We start from the raw sequence: 21,660 nt of genomic DNA, 5'->3' as shown, positions 1-21,660 counted from the left end.
GTCCAAAAACAGCGGTTGGGAACAGAAAAACAGATGCTGTGGGAAAGTTAAGCACCTTTCTCTCTGCAGCTCCTCCAGTCACCATTACACTCAAGCAATGCAACTGTTCAGTAAAAGAGACAAAACAGAAACCATTGAGTTGTATCTAACACTACTGTCTTGTTCGCACAAGGTCTTCTGCTTGGGCAGCAGAACTTTACCTTGCTCTCCTCCGCCTGCACAGCCTGCAAATTCTAGGAGTTCCCCTAACCCTCAAGAGCAGACTGGAGGGCCATGGAGAGGGGAGAGGGAGGGGAAGTTTTCTTATGCAAGTGGTAGTCCTTGCACAAATGGAAGAAGCCTGGTGAATGCAAGCCACTGGAGTTTTGCTACAGGCACCTGTAGTTAAAGTGTAGTTTGCTGCTAGGTTAGCTTAGTTTTAATTGAAGCCTCATCCCATATACTCCAACCAAAAATCCGACCTTTCATTGGAATTCTGTGCTCCCAGAAGATTGGTCTGCACTAAAACAAAAATTAAATGATCAGAAAATTTTGCCCTGATGGAGTTCTTCTGACGAAATTCCATGTGATGTTTGTGTAAATAAATCACTCATCGAGCTGAGTGACATCCATGATGCAGTTAAGGACATTGAATTTCTTAGCTATATGCTGGGTTGGTTTTCTGCCCATTGTTTTCCACTGTATTACACTTTTCTGGTTAATCTCACAGCCAAGTCAGCCCATTTCAGTCATCTGACTGGGAACATTGTCATTTGGACCAAATAAGCCAATACCGCTTCAAAAACACATTGTCTCCGTGTGTTGCAATGCATATTGTAAAAAATTCATACCATATGCTGTTAGCAGGAGAGCTCCCAAATCATTATTGTCCCCATAAACAGATTAATGAAAGTCAAGTGGCACGTATATGTTAAATTGTTAGAAAGAATAATCTTGGTAGAGGAAGATAAATAACTTCGTCTTCCGTCAGCATACACAATGTGGATAGATTTAAATATTTTGTGTAGATTTTAATGTGTGTGTGTGTGTGTGTGTGTGTGTTAAATAAATAAATATTTTGTGAAGATTGATTAAAAATTCAGTCCCATACTCATATTAATGCTGTTGCATTAATATGTGTTCCTCTACCAAATGCTTCTTTCTAGTAATTTAAACATGCATGCGTCCTCTGACTTTTATTAACTTGTTTCCATGGACCATAACAGATCAGGAGATCTCTTGTTCTCTATGGGTTGTTTTTCAGCCTGAAGACTAATAAAATAAAATCCAAAAACCCCACTATACAGTAGACTTTCATTTTTTTAAAAAAAAGCATGGAGCAGTAAGATCGCTATAATACAGTGGATCATTCAAACAAGTTCATTAGAATAAATTTCACTAACAAGTGAAGATAGAGAGGAATCATTTCAAAACTACTGTCTTCAACAGGGATCTCACCAGTCCCACCACAAGTCTTTTATCAGTGGGATGTTTCACATTCTGCAGACTTCCTAAGCAAGCAAGCAGGCAGGCAAGCAAAATTAATGTCTACAACATTGGTGCAAAACTAGAACCTAAGTTGTACAAACAGCAGATGGGCTAGTATGATAGCCTGCTTCTAGGCTGCATCAGTGTTGACTGGAATTCTCCTGCATAATTCCCTGCCCATACAAAACCAGAGTATCAGGGAGAAGTGTTCTAGCCAAGCCCTCTCTTTGACATGCTGGTTTTTTTGAGGTGGTTAATGTGATAGAGCTCAGACACAGGTTGGGCCCTCAGCTGTTCTTTATGAGAACTGGGCCTAAATAGACAGAAAAGCCCCAAATACCCACTTACAGAAATAATAATAATAATAATAATAATAATAATAATAATAATAATAATATATTATTTGTACCCCACCCATCTGGCTGGGTTTCCGCAGCCACTCTGGGCAGCTTCCAACAAAGTATTAAAATACAGTGGTCTGTTAAACATTAAAACCTTCCCTAAAGAGGGCTGCCTTCAGATGTCTTCTAAATGTCAGGTATTTGTTTATCTTTTTGACATCTGGCATTCCACAGGGCGGGCGCCACTACCGAGAAAGCCCTCTGCCTGGTTCCCTGTAGCTTTGCTTCTCACAATGAGGGAACCGCCAGAAGGCCCTTGGCGCTGGACCTCAGTGCCTGGACAGAACGATGGAGGTGGAGACGCTCCTTCAGGAATACTGGGCAGAGGCCATTTAGGGCTTTAAAGGTCAACACCAACACTTTGAATATCCCCAGTTGGGACACTACATATGTTAAACACAGCTTTCCACACTTTTCATGTTGGTGACACACTTTTTAGACATGCATCATTTCATAACACATTAATTCAATTTGACTAGCAAAATGGAGGTTAAATTAATCCCTTTCCAGCCCCGGGAGGAGTGTGGGGAGAGATCATGTGACACGCCTACACACTGCAGCTGACACACTAACATATCGTGACACACAATTTGGAAAGCTCTGTGTTCCACTGCTGAACAGCTCTGACTGTCAAAATTTTTCCAAATGTTTAGTTGGAATCTCCCTTCTTGTAACTTGAAGCCATGGGTTCAAGTTTTACCTTCCAGAGCAGGAGAAAACAAGCATGCTCCCTCCTCCATGTGACAGCCCTTGAGATATTTGAAGATGGCTATCCTATCTCCTCCCAGTCTCCTCTTTTCCACGCTAAACGCACCCAGCTCCTTCAAGCGCTCCTCATAAAACCTGGTTTCAAGACCCTTGATCCTCTTGGTTGCCCTCCTCTGCACACCTTCCAGCTTGTCAACATCCTTCTTAAATTGTGGTGTCCAGAACTAGACACAGCATTCCAGGTGTGGTCTGACCAAGGCAGAAGAGAGTGGGCCTATTGCTTCCCTTGATCTGTACACTAGATCAGTTTTCACTGGCCTGTTTTTAAAGGGCTGCCCCTCTTACGGGTTTCTAACTAGATTTTTTGGCTTCCGCAAACCTTGCCCAAGTCTGCTGAGGCCTCCCTTGATGTGTTAGAATGGTTCCATTTTCACTACATGAGTATTAGTAGTTGTCTTTGAACATTGGAAATAGACAATTGGAAATAATTGACCATCCAGGTTAAGTGCCCGCTCTTAAGTGGCAATTGGAGTTGTTTTGAAATTAAATCAGCCAAACAAAGGGAATGCTATACTTGGGGTGCACTTATTTGAGGTCTCTTGGGTTTTTATGGGTGATCTCTTTCTCTATTCTTTTAAAAATGCAGTCTACTTGCCTTCTTCTTTGAAGCCTTATGCCAGCTTCTGTTTTTGACAGTGGTTAAGCACGCAGGTGAAGTCCAAATAACTGATATCACAGAAAACAGCGCTAAACTGCACTGGGTGAACCCTGAACCTCAACATGTCTTTGTCTATGACATCACAATCACCTCCGCACATGACCACTCTCTAGTCCTGAAGCTCAATTTGACTGGCACTGAACGGGTCATTGGAGGCCTCAGGAGTGGGCAGAAATACAATGTCTTTGTGACTGGCTACCACAATGCACAGGCCAAAGCAACCTACAGAGGAACATTTAGCACAAGTAAGTTTGCCTTGTTTCTTGGGATTGAATTCACTCGCTTTCAGATGTTAGAAATATTAAGAACAGGGAGGAAATTAACATTGCATTAATGATGTTGACTCATGCTCAGACAATGCACAAAAATTGGCACTCTAGAAGCTGAAAATGTTGATGAATGGCTGTGAATTTTTTCTTTGTAAAGGCTTGAGTTTTCCAAAAGCGAGTGAACTGGATCTGATTATTTCTAGCACTTCAGGGTAACAATTGTCTCCTGAAGGGAAATTGGATTGGAAAATATTGACTGGGGAGGGGGAGGGGTTTAGCAGCTGGAGAAATTCATCTATATAGTCAGTTAATCAAACATCTGGTACTAATGTCCCCAGTGGAAACCAATACTCATTTCAAAATGTTGTGCTTCATGTTGAATGATGTCCCAACTGTTATTTACCAAGCTTAATTCAGTGGTTTGTAAAAAGAGATCTCTTCTTCCTCCATTAAAAAGATGACACCTCTAGTTCCCAGCTAGAGATTTCTGTGGGTGACTTTGATATAAATGAAAATGTACACAAGGTGTTGCTTAGGAGGTTACTATGAGGTACTCCACCCCTCACACCCCGCAATTTCTTTGCTTTCCCTTTGCAGAGAGTATGCCATTGCCCAAGCTACCTGCAGCAGCTGTAGCCAATCTGATGGTGAACACTGACCCATTGGAAGGACCGGAAACAGGTGAGTCCAGGGCTCCTGAGGTATCAAAGTGGTGTCCCGTTTTCAGCTGGGCTCCCTGACAGATTTTTCTTTTAAAGTAAGGGGCACTTAGGTGGCGTGTTTTCTGAAATAAGGACAAATAATTTCTGTAAAGAGAATGCACATAAAAGAGGATGCACATAATGTTTCAAAGCACCTTGATGTTCCCAAATAAGAGGCAAAGATTTAAATTAAAGGGAGTCCATTAACATATGGAGCACCCGGCATTCATAATCATATGCCAGGGAGAGCCAACAAGTAGTGTCATTATAACTGATGCTCAGTGATGCTCCACCAACCAAGCCAAGAAGGTAGAACGTATTAATTTTGTAAAGAGGAGGGGGGAAGTGAGCTTTGCAGAAATGCAGTACGTTCAGCAGGTGTTTCAGATGTTCAAAGAAAAGCCAACAGGGTCCTCGACTGATTCAGTGTAATATGGAAAGCAATGACATGGGCATTTCTTTAGTTGCGAGATGCATGGCCTTCAAATGAATGTGGCTCTGCCGCTTTGAACATTGCACTGAAAACACAAAGAAAAGGGGACCCTGCTGATGGAGTAGTCGCTTGAGAGGAAAATACCTGCGATTTGAATATCCATAGTTTCTGTCATACTAGTGACTGAAACGCACTGTCTGCATCCCTAGAAAAATCACCCAGGAAGAAATGCCAGCAGTTTCAATGTGCACAGTTCATTTCATCCCAGCACTGTGCTGAAAGTCTTCTGAGGGGACTTGTGTCCCATTAGCCCCTCCTCCAGCATTGCACGACTTAATGCTTAATAGTGCAACCCTAGTCTTGTCAGCTTACAAGTATGGCCCACTGAATTCAGTGACACTTACTTCTGAGTAGACATGTTTAGGCTTGCATCCTTAGAAGGGCAGCACACTCTGTATCAGAGAATGGATCCCCAGATCCCAGGCCACACAAAATCATGGGTTTCATTCTTTCACAGGTATTGAACAAAGGTGTATTTTTTATGTTATCAGCTATCTGCTGGCTAATTTGGATAAAAGGGAAAATACTAGGTAATTAAAAAAAAAATCCCTAGATGCCTAGATCGAGGTTTGGGGCAAGTACTCTTTGGTGATACAGCTCCAGCTGACATTTAAAATGGCAAAACACACAGCAAAGCCAAGAGTGGAAATATAGGCTGTTAGATCTCTAACATACCCTGTTCTAAGTTACTTCCAAAGTTGTCCACTTCCCCTTAGCATAGAAAGGGACCAAATGTTTGGGAAGTTAAAAAGGTCAGATTCATGCGCTTTTGCATACAGCAGCAAGAAAAAACCAGCAGTCTAACTTAGGTTCCAAAATGTCAAATGTTTCTAAATTATTCGTATAGAAACACAAAGATGGCTTGCTTAAGCCACACAGTCTAAGCCTGGAGCATCATCCAGCTTAGACCTCCTTCCTGGGAGGGTTGGCATGATGGAATGGGAGAACAGAGGAGCAGGACAGATTACTCTATGTTCTTAACCTCTTCATGCATTGTTTGGAGCTTAGCATGCTGGTTGTCTGAGGCTGGATCTCCCACATTATCTACATGCCTTGAAAGAAGTTTCCCTCAAAACTCTGACCATCTAATTAACTGAGTAATAAGCAAGCCTCATAGGGTTGGGAAAAATCCAAAAGAAACACCAGATTGCCATGGCTTCTCTTCCTTGAGCAGGCAGTGGCTAAGCTTCCCATGTCATGGCCATCATGGAGCCAACAATAAAAAAAATCACCAAGGGATATTGAAAATATTTATTTTCCTGTGGCTCACTGGAAAGTATTCAATTATGAAAGTTTGTGTCACATTGTAAGTCCTTGTGCTTGTCTGTTTGCCTTGTCTCAACGCATTAATGGTTTATTATCATTTATAAACCATTAATGAACAATTAACATAGCTTGTACTCAGTGATTAACAATTATGTGGATGAATAACTTTTTTTTATAAATGTGTAATTGTTGTGTGTGTGAATGCCAATAGTCTGTTGATCTTTCTGTTTTAATAAGTATAATATAATGCAATTCTCACATAATTATTGGACTGAAACATCTGTTAGAACTTTTGCTGCCTGTTATATGTTAGGTATATAATCTCATTTGCCTACTCACATTTATTTTCTCAAAAGCAAGATAGAAATAATTGATGGCAAATCTGCTTGTTTTTCTAAATGTGATGGTAGAGATTATCATGTTGACACCAGCTCATTATGCATTGGCCACTTGTAACAATAGACATCACTTGTGCCACATAATTGTTTCAAATTCAAAGCCATATAGTTCATAACTTGGGCCAGGGTTTCCCAAACTTGAGTCTCCAGCTGCTTTTGGATTACATTTCCCATCACCGCTGACCATTGGTCTTGCTAGCTAGGGATGATGGGAGCTGTAGTCCAAAAACAGCTAGAGGCCTAAGTTTGGGAAACTGTGGATTAGGCAGTCCAATTTACATTATTTTGTCTGTTGCACATTAAGCAGTTCTTGCCTCAGCTGTCTTATACAAGTTCCTAATTTCCGTGGTCAGTTTTCTTAGATTCAGAACTGAGTGCTTGGTGTTAAATTTTTTGAAGACTACAAGCTGCTATGAAGAACACCTGTAAAAAGAAATTCAGTAGCTTTTCTTCTCATGCACATTGAGTGCTGCATATAACTGTCTTCAAACAAGCTGGCCTGTGTTGAATATGTTGTTCCATATACCTGAACAAAACAAAAAAGGCACCTCTGGAATTCTTAATTGTTTTTGAGAGAGCTGGGCCCAAATAAGTTACCTTGCTGAAAGCCTGTTTCCTGGATGTTCTGTGGTGATGCTGAGGTTGTATGTTGCTTGTTCTGTTGTTGAAGTCGAGCGCTCCAGGGTGTGGTCCTCGATTCATCTCTTCTGTGTTTTTTCATCTCCCTTCACTTGCATCATTCTATGTTATGCTCACCTTCAGTTTATGTGTATAACTGCACTTGGTCCTTTTTTGTCACCAATTTCCATCTTGTATGACACACTTAGCAGAGCACTGAGCAGATTCTTGGAAGGCACTTGTCCTTGTCTGGATGTTTTAACTTTTTATTAACTTTTTTGTTTTTGTAAGAGAGCCACAGGACACCTAACACAGGTCTATGAGCCACAGTAACACCTCACAAAATGTATAATAAAAGCTGCAAGCATAGGAAGGATAATGCAGAAGAATATCAGGAATTATCAATTCCTTCAGAGGCTGCTTTCACACGCGAAGCTCTCTTCTTCTCCTCAGCTGGGGTGTAAATTTGATGGAATAGCAGAGTTCTTCTTCCTGTCATGCTTCCACCTACGGTTACCAATAGTGCAAGAGTGCTGTCATTATTGTCAGGTACAAAAATGCTCATGAGCATGGATACCTACTGCAAGGTATCTAAGGTAGACGGTCTATACGTTGAGTCCTTGTGCCCATTACAGGGGTAGTGCAATTGTTTTTTTACATATTAAAATAGTGGTATTTTACTGTGGTATTAAGAGGAGGCTCCCAGGCTGGTCACCAGCATATACAGCAGAATATTGTCTGAGCTTAAAGATAAGAGCAACATGGGTGTGCAGAGTTAAAAAGAGATGGCCCACGAATGAGCATAAACAGCAGTAATCATGCCAGCAAGCCACAATAATAATAATAATAATAATAATAATAATAATAATGATGTACGCCAGCCACTCTGAGTGGTATAGTGGTTGGCAACAAACAAAAGAGAGCAGATTTCCACTCCAAGGAGTTTTCAGTCTCAAGTTTAGCACAGGAGAGCATAAGGGGAGAGGGAAGGGAAGCCATGATTCACAGTAAAGGCGATGAGGTTCATGGAATGAAAAACCTCAAGCCCAAATGGTGGCCTATAATATATTGGCCCCTGCTGAAGTGCCCAACTTTACCCTTTCTCCCCGTGCTCATAAGTGCCCTTGTCCAAACGGCCCCAGCCTGGCTCAAAGCCTCCTTCGTCTCCCGGCTCTTCGCTTCCCATTTTGTCATGTGCCAAGGAGAGCCTGGCAGCATTAGATGCCCCAAGCTGGAGAAGGTAGTCATGGAGGTTGGAATATACTCCAGGGTTTGATTCTGTCTCAAAAGAAAGCACGGTTATAGCAGGAAATACGTTCCTTCCTAATGTGTGAATCTATCCTCAACTGGTCAGTGGTGCTGTGTCCACTAGCTGACAGGCAAAGCTGGTGTGTCTGCTGGCTCCAGAAGCTGCTTAAGAACCCACTTCCCTGTCTTAGACTTCCAAGCTTCAAGCATGCCAGCTCCCTCAAGGTGAGGATTTTGCCTCCAGATAGCCAACTCACCTCACTGCACCTGGACTGAGGACGTATATATCAGCTGGGTGGGAAGCAGGCTAGAGGCTGAATGGGAAGCCAAGTTTCTCAGTTATGTGTACCCCTTAGCCGATGGGAAAAACCATATTTATTGTAGCCATGGTCTGCACCTGGGATACAGGTGCTCATGGGCGGCCAACTTGGAACAACGTTGTCTTTGTGATTTGGGGAACCACCCATGGACGTCACTTGGATTGTAACATTTGACCATTGCACCATTCTTGCATTTCTGCACTATGCTTTTTTGATGCCTCTGACTACTACACTGCACTGGATGTGGCTAAAGACTTGCGTAGGCATGTACGAGCCTATCAGCTTTTACAGCAAATCCATGCCAGAAAATAAAATTAAAGCAGAATAAAACATTGAGCTGCATGCACTGGCTGCTTGGCATGTTTGTGATTTTACTAGGAATGGGCACAACATTATTATTTCCCAGGTTGTTTCTGTAAAGGAAGGCATTAGGAGATGGATAATAGTTCAGATCAAGCTCCCTTTCATTTGTGCTGTTGAAAACAGCTTCTCCCCCACCCCCTCTTGCTTCCTGTGCCTTTTTGCAGCTTTTAACCTTTTCAGAATCATTTAACATTTGCACATTTTGAAATTCAAATTTGACAGATCCTTGCTTGCTGGACCTTGACATGGGCACGCAGTGCAAGGAGTATCAGGTTAAGTGGTTCTTTGACTTCAAAAACAAGATCTGCACCCAGGTTTGGTATGGTGGGTGTGGCGGTAACGCCAATAGATTTGAGACAGAAGCTGACTGCATTAGCAGATGCTTGAAGCCATGTAAGTACCCACAGAGGGTTAACCCATTTTGCACTTTTAAACATTGTCAAGCAACGTTTCAGAGCGGAAGGGGATAAAAGTTTAAAAACAAATTCCACACACTTTTTCTCTACAGCAGATGAAAGAGTCATGCAGCTGCCTGTCCTTGAGAAAAGTCCCTTATCAGGTAAAATCAGGAATGGAGAGGATTATGCGTTTAGTTATGTGTCATTATACTGGATGCATCTTTGGGATGCTTTGCCCAATGTAACCCATGCGCCTCTTGCTGCTTTCCTGCCTTGCTGTCAATGCCCCATACTTCTCCATCTCCGTCTGCATGCCTCCCATCTGACCTGGAAAAGCTATGCTGGTGTAAATACATTGCACTTTCTTCTGTCTCCTGCATCCAGAGGGCAGTCTCATTAACTGGGACGGAGCCGCCTCATCGTCTGGTGGGCAGCGCCAGCTTTGACTCCACCAGGAGAGGGGCTTCTCTAACAGGATGGAATGAGGGAAGCCCCTTCCCCTATCTCTGCTAGCCACCCATCCTGTGGGTGTGGTGAGATTTTGCGCTCAGCTGAGCACCTCTAGTATGCTGGCCCATCAGAACCTTTGGCTTTGCACCTGGATTGTGGACCTAGGAATCTAGTCATGGTTGGTCTCCTCCTTCAGCTTCAAGATCTGTTTCTGGAAGGGGAGCTGTAAGCAGTTTTCAGAGAGATGAAGGATAAAAACTAAAACAAAAGGGAGCAGAAGAAGACTCTGTCACATCCAGCCTCTTTGGATCTCAGGGCCTAGACCAGCCTTATGCAGCGTGTTGCCTTCCAGATGTTGTTGGACAGCCACCACCTTGACTATTGGCCGTGCCAGCTGGGTCTGCAGGGATTCCAACAACATCTGGAGGGCACCAGGTGGGGAGAATTGGCCCACAACCAAGGGGCTTCAAGAACTAGGAAGGCGCTTCCAAGTCATCTTGCTTAGACACTTGCCGGTCTGCATCCTCTAAGGGAGGGGGAAAGGCAGCAAAGAGGACGCCAAACCGAGTGGCCTTTTCAGCCATGCTTTTCAAAAACATGCTCTAGTATTGTGATTTGTGCCCACCTTAACCATACCTGATGCCCTTTGCAACTGACAGCATTAAGACCACAAAACACAATGAAACAGAGTATTATTGTTTTTTAAAAGGAATGAAAAAGATCAGAAATAAAAAATAGCAGCTCCCTGAAAACTAAAAATGGGCAAAATATAACAGTGCAATAGAGCAGAGAGCCAACAAATCATTCAGCTGGAACCCTTCTGGGCCTTCTTGGCCTGTTGGCAGAAGGACCATCAGAAGTGGAGCTGGACTGGCCTCCCTAAGGAGGAATTTGTAATCCTGTCTGAAGCCCCTGTCAGGCAGAGGAGTCTCTCTCTTGAAGATCTTAATACTTGCCTAAGCCGTTCTGCCGCTTGCCCTAATTTCGCAATGCATGGGTGTTTCTGTCAGATCCACCCAAGGAGATGCCACTGGGTATGAGAGAGACAAATTTCCTTACTGTCAATTTTCATTTTTCAAGTGTGTCCAGAGGGAAGGCTACTTGACTTCTCACCTTGAGAGCATTTTGGTTTGAGTCTCACTCTTGTCCTTGTCCGCCTCTTTTGTGTTTATCCACATGCATTTTTGTGCTTTGCCGTTAGATAAATATTTTTATTTCCATGTTGAGTCATGTCATAGGAGTCAAGGGACATCTTCTTTTCCAGTTCAGGTTTGGGGAGTCAGGGAGCCCCTCCCCTTGGTAGAGTCAGAAATTGACCCCAGCTCCTCACCAGGAGGTGGTGCTGACCTGGAAGGTGAGACACCTCCCCCCCTGCAGGAGACACAAGAACCAGAATTTAAAATAAGAATATGTCCCTTTCTCTGGTGAGCATGTAAACTTCACCACTCATGCTGTATTGTCCTCAGTATTACTAACATAGTCACTTGTGTGTTTCTACTTTTGTACAAACAACGTGTCCACGTCCTTTTCATCATGGCCTTCTGCTCCAGTGGTCTCCTTTGAGCACTGCTGAGACCACCGTGAGAAACCCTGGAGGGTATGGCATGAATGGGTGTTAGGCAGGCTTCAGATTGGGAACACCAGACTCAAAGAAAACCCCAAAGCGCCACATCATATTTTGCTGGGTGTAGACTATTCTTCCACGCACAAAGGCAACATGCACATCCCTAGAGTATCCCATAAGAGATGCCTCTCTGTGATTTCTCAGAAATCTCCAACGAAAAGGCTTCTACAGCCCTCTTTCCAGCCAATCCTATGCATGCAGACGGAAGAGTAAGATTTTTCCCAGCTAAGTGTGTAAAGATTTATAGCCTGACTCTGTTTCGTTGCTGTGCCTCTTTTACATTCATCAGTTAACCAACATCTATCTTGTCATTTTTACCCATGGCTCCTTGGCCAATTCTCAGCAAATATAGTGCTCAATGCTTCCTTCCTGTTCAAATATTTGAAAAGTGTGGCAATATCTTGGGGTGGCATATCCTGTTGGGCAGGCTGCAATGGTGGTGAGACAGCGCTGAATTGAGCTGCACCATCAGGTTACCCCCCTTTTTTTTATTCCTGAAGAAGAGGACTGGTTAAAAGGACTCTTCCCCCATCGCTCTCTTGCCTGGCCCCGCATGTGCTACTGACATGACCCAGTACCAGCCAGAGGGTGAGGCTTTCTCCCATCCCAAGGAGTGCTGAAGCTGAGCCATAAGCAGCGGTCCCCCCCCCCCTCGACCATCAGCTTCAGATTCCTAACTCATCCATTGCACCCCTTCCACTTCTGTTGGGAAGGCAGAGGGGCTCTCAGTTGGGGCTTGGCCACACTTAGCTGTTGCCCTGCTCTTTCCAGGCAGAGGTTCATACTTTAATGCTTGGTTTCTGAGTGTGTGCCACTCCCTCCACCCTCCACAAAAGCCGCTCTTTAAAGCTGAATCAGAACAAATGTCAGTTCAGGTTTCCATTGATGTTTGCTCCAATTGAGCTTTAAAGAACAGGTTTCCACAACTAAAGCTCCAGAGGATGGGAAAGGGTGTTGGGACATGGAGCTTTAAATTGTGGCCCATGCTGGGAAAAAGTGAAAGAAATCAAAGTGTGCATAAGCCCTTCCACATATCACATAATAGAAATCCTGGAATTTTCTGAAATAAATTTTGTGATGGATTGCAGGTGAAAGAAAGAGCTGAGTAGTTGACTATTGAGCAAGCATAGCAGCAGTAACAAGGGGCAGAAGAAAGGTCTTCCGAAGGCACCAAGGCAGAGACAGCATGGGAAGGAGCAGGGTCTGTTGCTGAAGCCTCTTGAGTCCACCTTCCCTTGCCCATAGCCTCTAAAAACACATAGCTTGGTTCCTGAGTTTATTGAACAATCTCAATAGGTATTCCTTTGGTTTTTACGCCATAGGTTTCCCCAGCATTAGTTAAGAGTTTGTTTTGAAATGAGAGCAGCAGCATCTATGTTACAGAGATCTAGATTTCAACGGTTTGGATCATCTTACAAGATGCTAATTTTACTTTTTGGCTCTTGACTTCAAGCCCTGTTGAATGCTTTGGATAAAGAACACTGGTTCTGAGCCAACTTTAATTTTGGTTTCTTATTTATTAATCCTATTTGTAGCCCACCCTTCATGTCAGTGGATCCCAGGGTGGAGTAAAAAATACATAAAGTCATACAAAACAAAATACTAAGCCATAAAAACTATTTTTAATGGTAGGAGCAGCTAAAACAGCAGAGGAGTCTAATGTATCAGCAGCAAATTACAGTGGTACCTTGGTTCTCAAACTTAATCCATTCCGGAAGTCCATTCCAAAACCAAAGCATTCCAGAACCAAGACATGCTTTCCCATAGAAAGTAATGCAAAATGGATTCATCCTTTCCAGACTTTTAGAGACAACCCCTAAAACAGCATTTTATCATGAATTTTACTATCTAACAAGACCATTGATCTGTAAAGTGAAAGCAATAAGCAATGTACTGCAGTCATAATCAATCAGTAGCTGAACTGGGTTCCACACAGTCACAAAAACAAAAAAAGCCACAAAAATGCAAAATAAATAGCAAAAATAGACAGACCTAAGCATAACACTCAAAACGGAAATGTGGCACTCAAGTGTAACACTCAAAATGGAGCACATTCGGCTTCTGAAAAAAGTTTGCAAACTTCCGGGTTTGCAGTGTTTGGGTTCCAAGTTGTTTGAGTACCAAGGTGTTTGAGAACCAAGGTACGCTGTAATTCACTAACGCTGCAGTCCAAAGGAGGTAGGGCAGATGTGACAGTACAGGAACACTCAGGTCCATTTTATGACTTTTTAAAAAAAATCCCTTCCATTTGAAACTGACAGTTGGGGACAGGGATGGAATCAGGGCAAGAATTTTAGACCAGCTCCTGCATAGTCTTTGGGCTTATTGGACCCTCTCTCATGAGATTGCAGCCGAAGTGTTGGAAATGCAAACAAGTCATTACTTGGTGCCAAAAAATTTTTTTAAGTGTGGCAATTAGAGCATTGAAACACACTGAGAAGCGTAAACCAAGGTTTTCTAGCCAGCTGAAGGGCTGAACACACCAAGAACATTTTGTAAAGACTCCATTGAGTCCTTTTTCTGACAAATATAAATTGTTCCCTGCACACTGACTCCACTCAGTGCTCAGCTGAATTGCACTCCATTTTCAGCCGCACTCCTAGGCTCCCCAACCTATAGTAAAATAACTGGTCTCGACATTTACAGGACAGAAAGTGCACAAGAAGAAGTTACGGAGGAAATTATCCAGAAGGAAATTGGAAAGCAGAGCAAAAAAGGTAGCAAGAGCAGGTATGAGAAAAAGAAACCAGAAGTTAACTGGACTGAGGAAAGTATATGTACTGAACGCGGGTCTAAACCACAGAGCATAGGACTTGCTGATCAGAAGGCCGGTGGTTTGAATCCCCGCGACGGGGTGAGCTCTCGTTGCTCGGTCCCTGCTCCTGCCAACCTAGCAGTGTGAAAGCACGAAGTGCAAGTAGATAAATAGGTACCACTCTGGCAGGAAGGTAAACGGTGTTTCCATGCGCTGCTCTGGTTTCACCAGAAGCGGCTTAGTCATGCTGGCCACATGACCCAGAAAAACTCTGTGGACAAACGCCAGCTCCCTCGGCCCGTAAAGCGAGATGAGCGCCGCAACCCCAGAGTCGTCTGCAACTGGACTTAACTGTCAGGGGTCCTTTACCTTTTCTTATATGTATTGAAAAGAAACCGGGGGGGAGAAATAAAGCAAAAAGACAAAGGGAAAAATTGCCTCCGGGTCAGAGCCCCTGCTTTGCATGCAGGTTCAGCCCCTGTGCACCCAGCACTCAGGCAGGGGAAAGAGCTGTGTGAGGAAGCCTGGAGAGACCCGGCAAGTCAAGACAGGAGGGTCCATGGGTCTGAGGCACCTTTGTGTGGTCAGAGATCATCCCTCAGAACAGACCAGAGTTCAGAAACCATGACTTACATGAGAAAATAGAAAACAACACAAGGCAAAGTTTTGCCCTGAAGCAGGAAGGTATGGGATCAATAGATGCAGATTCTTTAGTTTGTCTGTGGAGAGAAGTGTTCAAGCATCTCCCATGGAAGTGGGTCCCAATGGAATCCCAAGGATTCCCAAGTAAAACTCCCATAGTGCCAGTGAAATTTTGCTTCATTAAGAGCAGTAGGTTCTTCTGGATTTAATACTTGGCTAAGTCAATTATTCGTTCACTATAAAGAACAAAGTAAAGAGAATGAAACTAGTTTTATCATCACTGAGCAATCCAGAATTTTAAAGATGCAAAATAGGGATGGATTGCAACTCAGTGGCTGTTCCAGAATCACCATCAGACAATAGATGCTCTGACAGTTTCCTAAGTTCCTCGAGAAAACTAATACTTGATCAAGCGTCAAAAGCATCTCAAGAAGCTCATGAAATGGGGAGGGGAAGGATGCAATATGAACATGATGGGATGACAGGTAAATTTGACTTCTTTTATACTGGACTTCTCTGAATTTGATGAGCACAGTTGGACCAGATTAGATTCAGTAGCAATGGCCTGCTCTTTTTCTAGCAGTTGCTTCCTGCATTTTAGAAGAGACACATGCCAAAATTCCACACAAACTACAGTATGTTTTCACCCAGGGACTTGGTACTCGGGTCAATATTTCATCCCAGGGAGAATAAGCCCACAATTGGCAGATGCTTGTCACTTTGGTCAACACAAACACCACACCCACTGCTGGACTGCACACATTTCATGCATCAAATGTGCAGGAAGTACATTTTGTCTATTTTCATATCAGGACCATACTTTCTAAATGTCAGTTCAAGCTCTGGAAAGCATTTATTAACATGATGCAACTGTTTTAAAGTATATAAACACATGGTGAATCTGTTGCCTAAAAGTATGTTTCCAATCTGTGGAAAAATTGCTTCATTTAGAATATCTGATTTCACTCCATCCTTCCATCACTTTACTGGATAGCTGTGTGTGTGTGTGTGTGTGTGTGTGTGTGTGTGTGTGTGTGTGAGAGAGAGAGAGAGAGAGAGAGAGAGAGAGAGAGAGAGAGAGAGAGGGAGAGAGGTGGATGAGAAACAAGTGCACGCCATTCCTGGTTCCTTGTAGATCCCAAGGCAGAATTCTCAGAAGATGTCATTCATTCATTCATTCATTCATTCAAAGCATATGATCTTCTCATCCAAAGGGCTCTCTCTGCATCTGGCTTACCAACATCTGCAGGAAGGCAGTCCATGCCCTTAAGCTGACAGTGCAAAAGACATGATGCACAAGGGGAAATGGGTGGATTAGGAGGGGAAAGCAACATCAGGCACCAGTTATTAGAACACTGTTACACAGGGCTGTATCCAGTGTAGCTCCTATGGAATAAATGGGCATTGGACAAATTTAGATCCATTAGATTCATTGGCTTTACTTGGAGGGACCTACAACCCACAGGTATACCTATGCAGATTCTGGCTTCCTCAGAGAAGATGGGCTCCTGGCAAGCCCTCCCCTCAGATCAAACTTGGGAGCAGGGCAGCTGTCCCTGTCCAGGCCAAGCAGGCAGATCTCTTCTTGCCACAAGCCTCTTTCCTCAGGCAGCTGACTTGAGGGAATCACTGCAGGAGTGTGATCTATAGAGTTGGTCCGTGGTAGTTCTGGCTGTGTTGACCTTTGAGCTGGATATCTCTCTAGGGACTATTTTCTTCCCTTCCTTTACAGTGTTCAGGGTAAATCAGAGATGCATCATATTCATTAATACACCCTACTGAAATGTGACACATGTGGCATTGAGCCATGGTCAGTGTCTCATTTAAACCAGACGCTCCACCACCATGCATGTCGTGTGAGAAAATCAAGGCAGCTCCTGGCTGGCCTTTGGGTTCCTGGAGTGCTCTCTCACTGTGCAGGTACAGGTCAGATAGTATAGTTGAAAGGAGACGTTTGCACCATTCAGTTATTCTTGCTCACCTGGGATCCAGTTTACGTTGGGCTTTTGAGCTTATTTAAATGTGCATAATTGAGATGAAAGCAATGTCATGTAGGACATGTCCCCTCTAGGGTTTTATGGGGAAGAGGTCTTGTTCGAAATCAACCCCGTATCAAAAACCTATTGCATCACAGAGAAAGGTCCATCTAGCCTTCTCTTCATCCTGTGATAAGTTACTGACATGGACACCATGTTCCCATTGCAAGACCTGAAAGTAATGCAGGCATCTCCCCACTTACGTGCAATCGATTTGCGCACAACCATGTATATGCCAGAAAAGAAAGAAATAATTCTCACCTGAAATGGCAGGCGAGAGCTTGAAAGTCCTTGTGGCTCATGAGGAGACACCCCCCCCCCTGAAGAGCCTGAAGAGGACATCAGTGAGCCAAAAGTCCAGAAAAAAATAGACTCCAGGGGCTCTGGAATGGTGCATGGGGTCTCTCGCTATCATAGATTTCTGGACTTGGGCTATAAAATCCTGTGTGCTTCTGTTTGTGGCAGACATTTCCAAAATCATACACTGAATCTGTTGTGTTTATGTGCTAACTCCTCATTATCTGAATGATAACTGAAGGAGATTTTTCATTCTGTTCAAGAGACAAGAGCTAGCAACACTGAATTCTCTTTCACTGTTGTGGCTACTGGTATAATCAGGTGCAAATGCCTCCATGCTTGCAGATGGCCCACACATTACAACCCTCCCACAACATCTGGAAGATGGGAGGCAGTAAAAATGGGGCATCAGTACATGTTATAAGGGTGGCATTAATGTGGTGCTGGGATAAATGTGGTGTTTTATTTTAATTATTAATTGTGACCAAACACGGCTCAGTTTTTTGTTCACCCAGCAGAATAACAATTTATATTCCCAACATATGGAAACTACTTTGAGTTTTTTTTTTCTTATTTAACAATCAGATGGTATTAAGAGCCAGTCTGGTATAGTGGCTAAGAGCGGTAGATTCGTAATCTGGGGAACCGGGTTCGCTTCCCCATTCCTCCACATGCAGCTGCTGGGTGACCTTGGGCCAGTCACACTTCTCTGAAGTCTCTCAGCCCCACTCACCTCACAGAGTGTTTGTTGTGGGGGAGGAAGGGAAAGGAGATAGTTAGCCGCTTAGAGACTCCTTCGGGTAGTGATAAAGCGGGATATCAAATCCAAACTACTACTACTACTACTACTATTCTTCTTCTTCCTCTTCTTCTTCTTCTTCTTCTTCTTCTTCTTCTTCTTCTTCTTCTTCTTCTTCTTCTTCTTCTTCTTCTTCTTCAAATGTTATCAGATAAATAATTAATAAACCTCATTCACCTGGAAGTTCAGTGTGTGCACACTTACGTTGTAAGACTGCCCGAAAAGCAGGACTTTGGAATAGTTTGGATCCTTTCTCCCCTTGCTCCCTTCTAACAAGAGGTTCTCAATATATTGTATCATCATTTAAAGCTAGGTCAGTGGTGCAGTATCGGAAGACATGATCCCCTCTTCCTAAACCAGTTGTGTTCCAGGCATCCCATTACTTGTGCATTCCTTGTTCCTGTGGCAGATAGGGGTTCTTGGTCATCTCTTTGTTGCCGACATGGTCTTTTGTTGTCGCTTCATCTTGCATGCCATACATATTGGAGATGGATAAAAGTTCCCATGTCCCATGTTTGTCCCTGTCCCTTCAGCATGCACATCAGCAGAGGGGATGCTTCATCTTCTTGTTCTGCTGAGTATCTGTGAACACGCAAAGTAGAAGATACTCACAGGAAGCATGGACTGGCCAATACATTGATTATTTATTTGTCTACTGATTTCCAGCTACAGATATCTGTCAATTGCAAAAAGAGGAAGGGACCTGCAGGAACTTTATCCTCAAGTGGTATTTTGATCTAAAAACCAAAAGTTGTGCTAGATTCTGGTATGGTGGCTGTGGTGGAAATGAAAACAGATTTGACACACAGAAAGACTGTGAAAAAGTCTGCATTTCAGGTAAGGAATGACCTCTACTTTTGCCACTTGCCTTTATTTGAAAAGAGTAAGCAACGAATGGGGATCTTCCATTAAACTGTTGACACTAGAAGAGCACCTAAACAATTGGGTCAAATTCTCACCCTAGCCTGGTGCTGCCATGTTGACTTTCATCGACAGATCCCATTGAAGTTGCACTGACATATTATAAACAGTAGCACAACTATTTCTAGTTAGGATTGTTTGCCTGCTATGCCAAACCAAAACAACAACGACTGTACAGATATAAATGTGCCTACTGAGTATAACTTTGTTTCCATGGTTTATTTTAAAAACTGATGACATAGCCCCAGGAAAAGCTATAAAGGAAAAAGCAGTAGAGCATCATTCAAATATGGTAAAGGAAGGAGGATGAAATCATTATTTGCTGGCTTCTGCTTTCTTGCAGGCCACTGTATGTCCTAATTGGGCTAACCTGGGAATGGACGGATCCAGTACCAAATGGAGATGGCACTAAATCCGCCCTGTCCTGTATCCAGGCAGATTTTAAAATGAAGTATCTATTAAAATCTGCCTGGAAACTCACACCTTAAAAAAAGAAGCAGCACTTTGGGGGCAGTTTAGAGTAGGTTCCGCAGCCTCCCACATCCTGGAGCAGGAGCTCAGCCACAGGACTCCAAGAGCAACATGCTAGGAATGCAATAGCCATCAGAACAGTGGGACTGGATAACATTCTATTGCTATCAGAGAGAATTGTATGGGGAAAGCATAACTGCCCCCAGTGTTTACTTTGAAAAGTTGATTAAAAAAAAAAACATTTTTAGAAGAACAGGCAGCCCACCTCATAAATGAATCTGCTCAACTGCGGATTCTGAAGTGGACTAATAAAGTGGTCCCGGTCATGATCTGCCTGGGTCAAATTAGATGAGTCTCCTTTAGAATTTGAGTTTGGCATATTTCTCTGCCATCCCTTCTTCACATTCTACAAGGGTTAGGCTGGCTTCACTCTTGCCTACTCCATTTTTTTAATGATCGCTTTCTAAGGTCCCCACAACCAGAGAGTAGTAGGTGGTCCACCAGGATGCTGAAGTTTATTTTTCATTATCTGCTCTCATTTTCTCATTGAAACTTTGGTCTTTTTGTGATGTGAAATCATAATAAGCTATTCTTGCTTTTTCAGCTCCTGTCAATCCTGGTGTTGTAACAACAATAGGGACTTAAATCACGGCGAAACATCAACACATACCTCTAAGAGAACCAGGAGTCAGCCATTGCCAATATACCCCATAAAAGCTAAGGGTATAGACTACCTTGCACTGTGTTATTTCTGCTTTACGTTCGAAGCAAAGCTTCAAAAAAGTGTTTTGCTACACAACTTTATCAATATGGTGCTAAACTGTTCATGGACTGAATGCTAAATATGTCTGGGATATACTCTATAATTTCAACATTATGTAATATTTACCCACCACAGATCTTAGATGTTTGAACAAATTACAGTTTCCTTTGGATCCCAGTATCCTGCCTGTTTTAGGCAAGGTAAAGACTAGAAAATAATGTGGGAAGAAAATCACTGCAGCTGTTATGTACTTGCTTCTTTCGTTTCCATAACTGAGCATAACTTTAGATTGAAAGCCTTATGCAGAAGGAGTAGCCAGTTCTGAAACACAAGCAGTCCAACTTTTCATTCTGTTTTACTCTTGCTGGATTATACTGATTCTTTTTCATGCATATGTGATCAAAGAAAAAAATGCGAATTTCTTAGTACAGATGCACTGCTGGGACCAACGACTGAGTTAAAGAATTTTTAAAACATGGTGTAGAATGTTTTTTTTTTTTTTTGGCAATCCTCAATGTTGTGTGTTCTATTGAAAAAAAGTATTTTTTGGCAGGGGGTGGGAATTTTATTTTTATTATGATTTTGTTTTTAGGAAATCTATACAAAAGAACTTTTAAATAAAGTTTAATTGTGGTTTTGAGAATTTTTGAGTTTGATAGTGTTTTGTGTTTTCTCTTATTATTCAATAAAAGCAACATACTACAAAGATGAAGAGCAGATGGGGCTCGTCCACCTGGGAAGGTAGCCCATCTAGGAGAAGGAAAGCTCTGATCCTGAACCTCCGCTGCAAATTACAATACATGCACACTTTGATTCAAGAACAAAAGATCCCCTAACTATTCTCAAAGCCTACCGAAGCAGGTTTTGGGACTCGGGTGGTGCTGTGGGTTAAACCACTGAGCCTCTTGGGCTTGCCAATCAGAAGGTCCGTGGTTCGAATCCCCGTGACGGGGTGAGCTCCCATTGCTTGGTCCCTGCTCCTGCCAACCCAGCAGTTCGAAAGCACGTCAGAGTGCAAGTAGATCAATAGGTACCACTCCGGCAGGAAGGTAAACAGCGTTTCCGTGCGCTGCTCTGGTTCGCCAGAAGCGACTTAGTTATGCTGGCCACATGACCCAGAACTGTACGCCGGCTCCCTCGGCCAATAAAGCGAGATGAGAGCCCCAGCCCCAGAGTCGGTCATGACTGGACCTAATGGTCAGGGGTCCCTTTACCTTACAGAAGCAGGAGCATCAACCAGAAATGGGGAGGGGGGGAAGTATGTCTGTCCTTAAAGTGAAGCAGACATGCAGTCCTAGGGAGCTAAGTGGGTTAAGTGCTGTGCTGTTGGAGCTGTGAGAGCTAAGGAACCTTTGCATCTAACTTTTTTATACACTTTGCCAAGGTTGCCAGTGGATAGGGGAGGGGGGCTGAGAAATGAGTGATTCTCAAAATTTCTATAGGTACTTCTGGAATTTCCTGCCCAATTCTCACCTTGCCCATCTTTGGTCATCCTGTTCCTGTTTGTTTAACAAACGGTGAAAGACTTGTGATA

At 43.1% G+C, this 21,660-nt stretch overlaps 1 protein-coding gene across 1 annotated transcript in view; it reads left to right on the top strand.

The window, feature by feature from the left end:
- COL6A3 (collagen type VI alpha 3 chain) overlaps nt 1–20,769 on the top strand; it is a 110,360-nt gene extending 89,591 nt beyond the window's left edge. The window contains exons 40-45 of the mRNA XM_081899488.1: nt 3,273–3,539; nt 4,161–4,244; nt 9,193–9,363; nt 9,479–9,529; nt 18,638–18,808; nt 19,968–20,769. Of these exons, the coding sequence (XP_081755614.1) occupies nt 3,273–3,539; nt 4,161–4,244; nt 9,193–9,363; nt 9,479–9,529; nt 18,638–18,808; nt 19,968–20,008 (785 nt within the window). The 3' untranslated portion in view covers nt 20,009–20,769. The remainder of the gene's footprint in view (nt 1–3,272; nt 3,540–4,160; nt 4,245–9,192; nt 9,364–9,478; nt 9,530–18,637; nt 18,809–19,967) is intronic.
- Nucleotides 20,770–21,660: the final 891 nt, after the last annotated feature.

The sequence above is a fragment of the Podarcis melisellensis genome (assembly GCF_964234715.1).
Source record: "Podarcis melisellensis genome assembly, chromosome: 1".
NCBI lineage: Eukaryota > Metazoa > Chordata > Lepidosauria > Squamata > Lacertidae > Podarcis > Podarcis melisellensis.
Note: the sequence above shows the minus strand (reverse complement) of the source record. Positions and strands in the feature narration are given on the sequence as shown.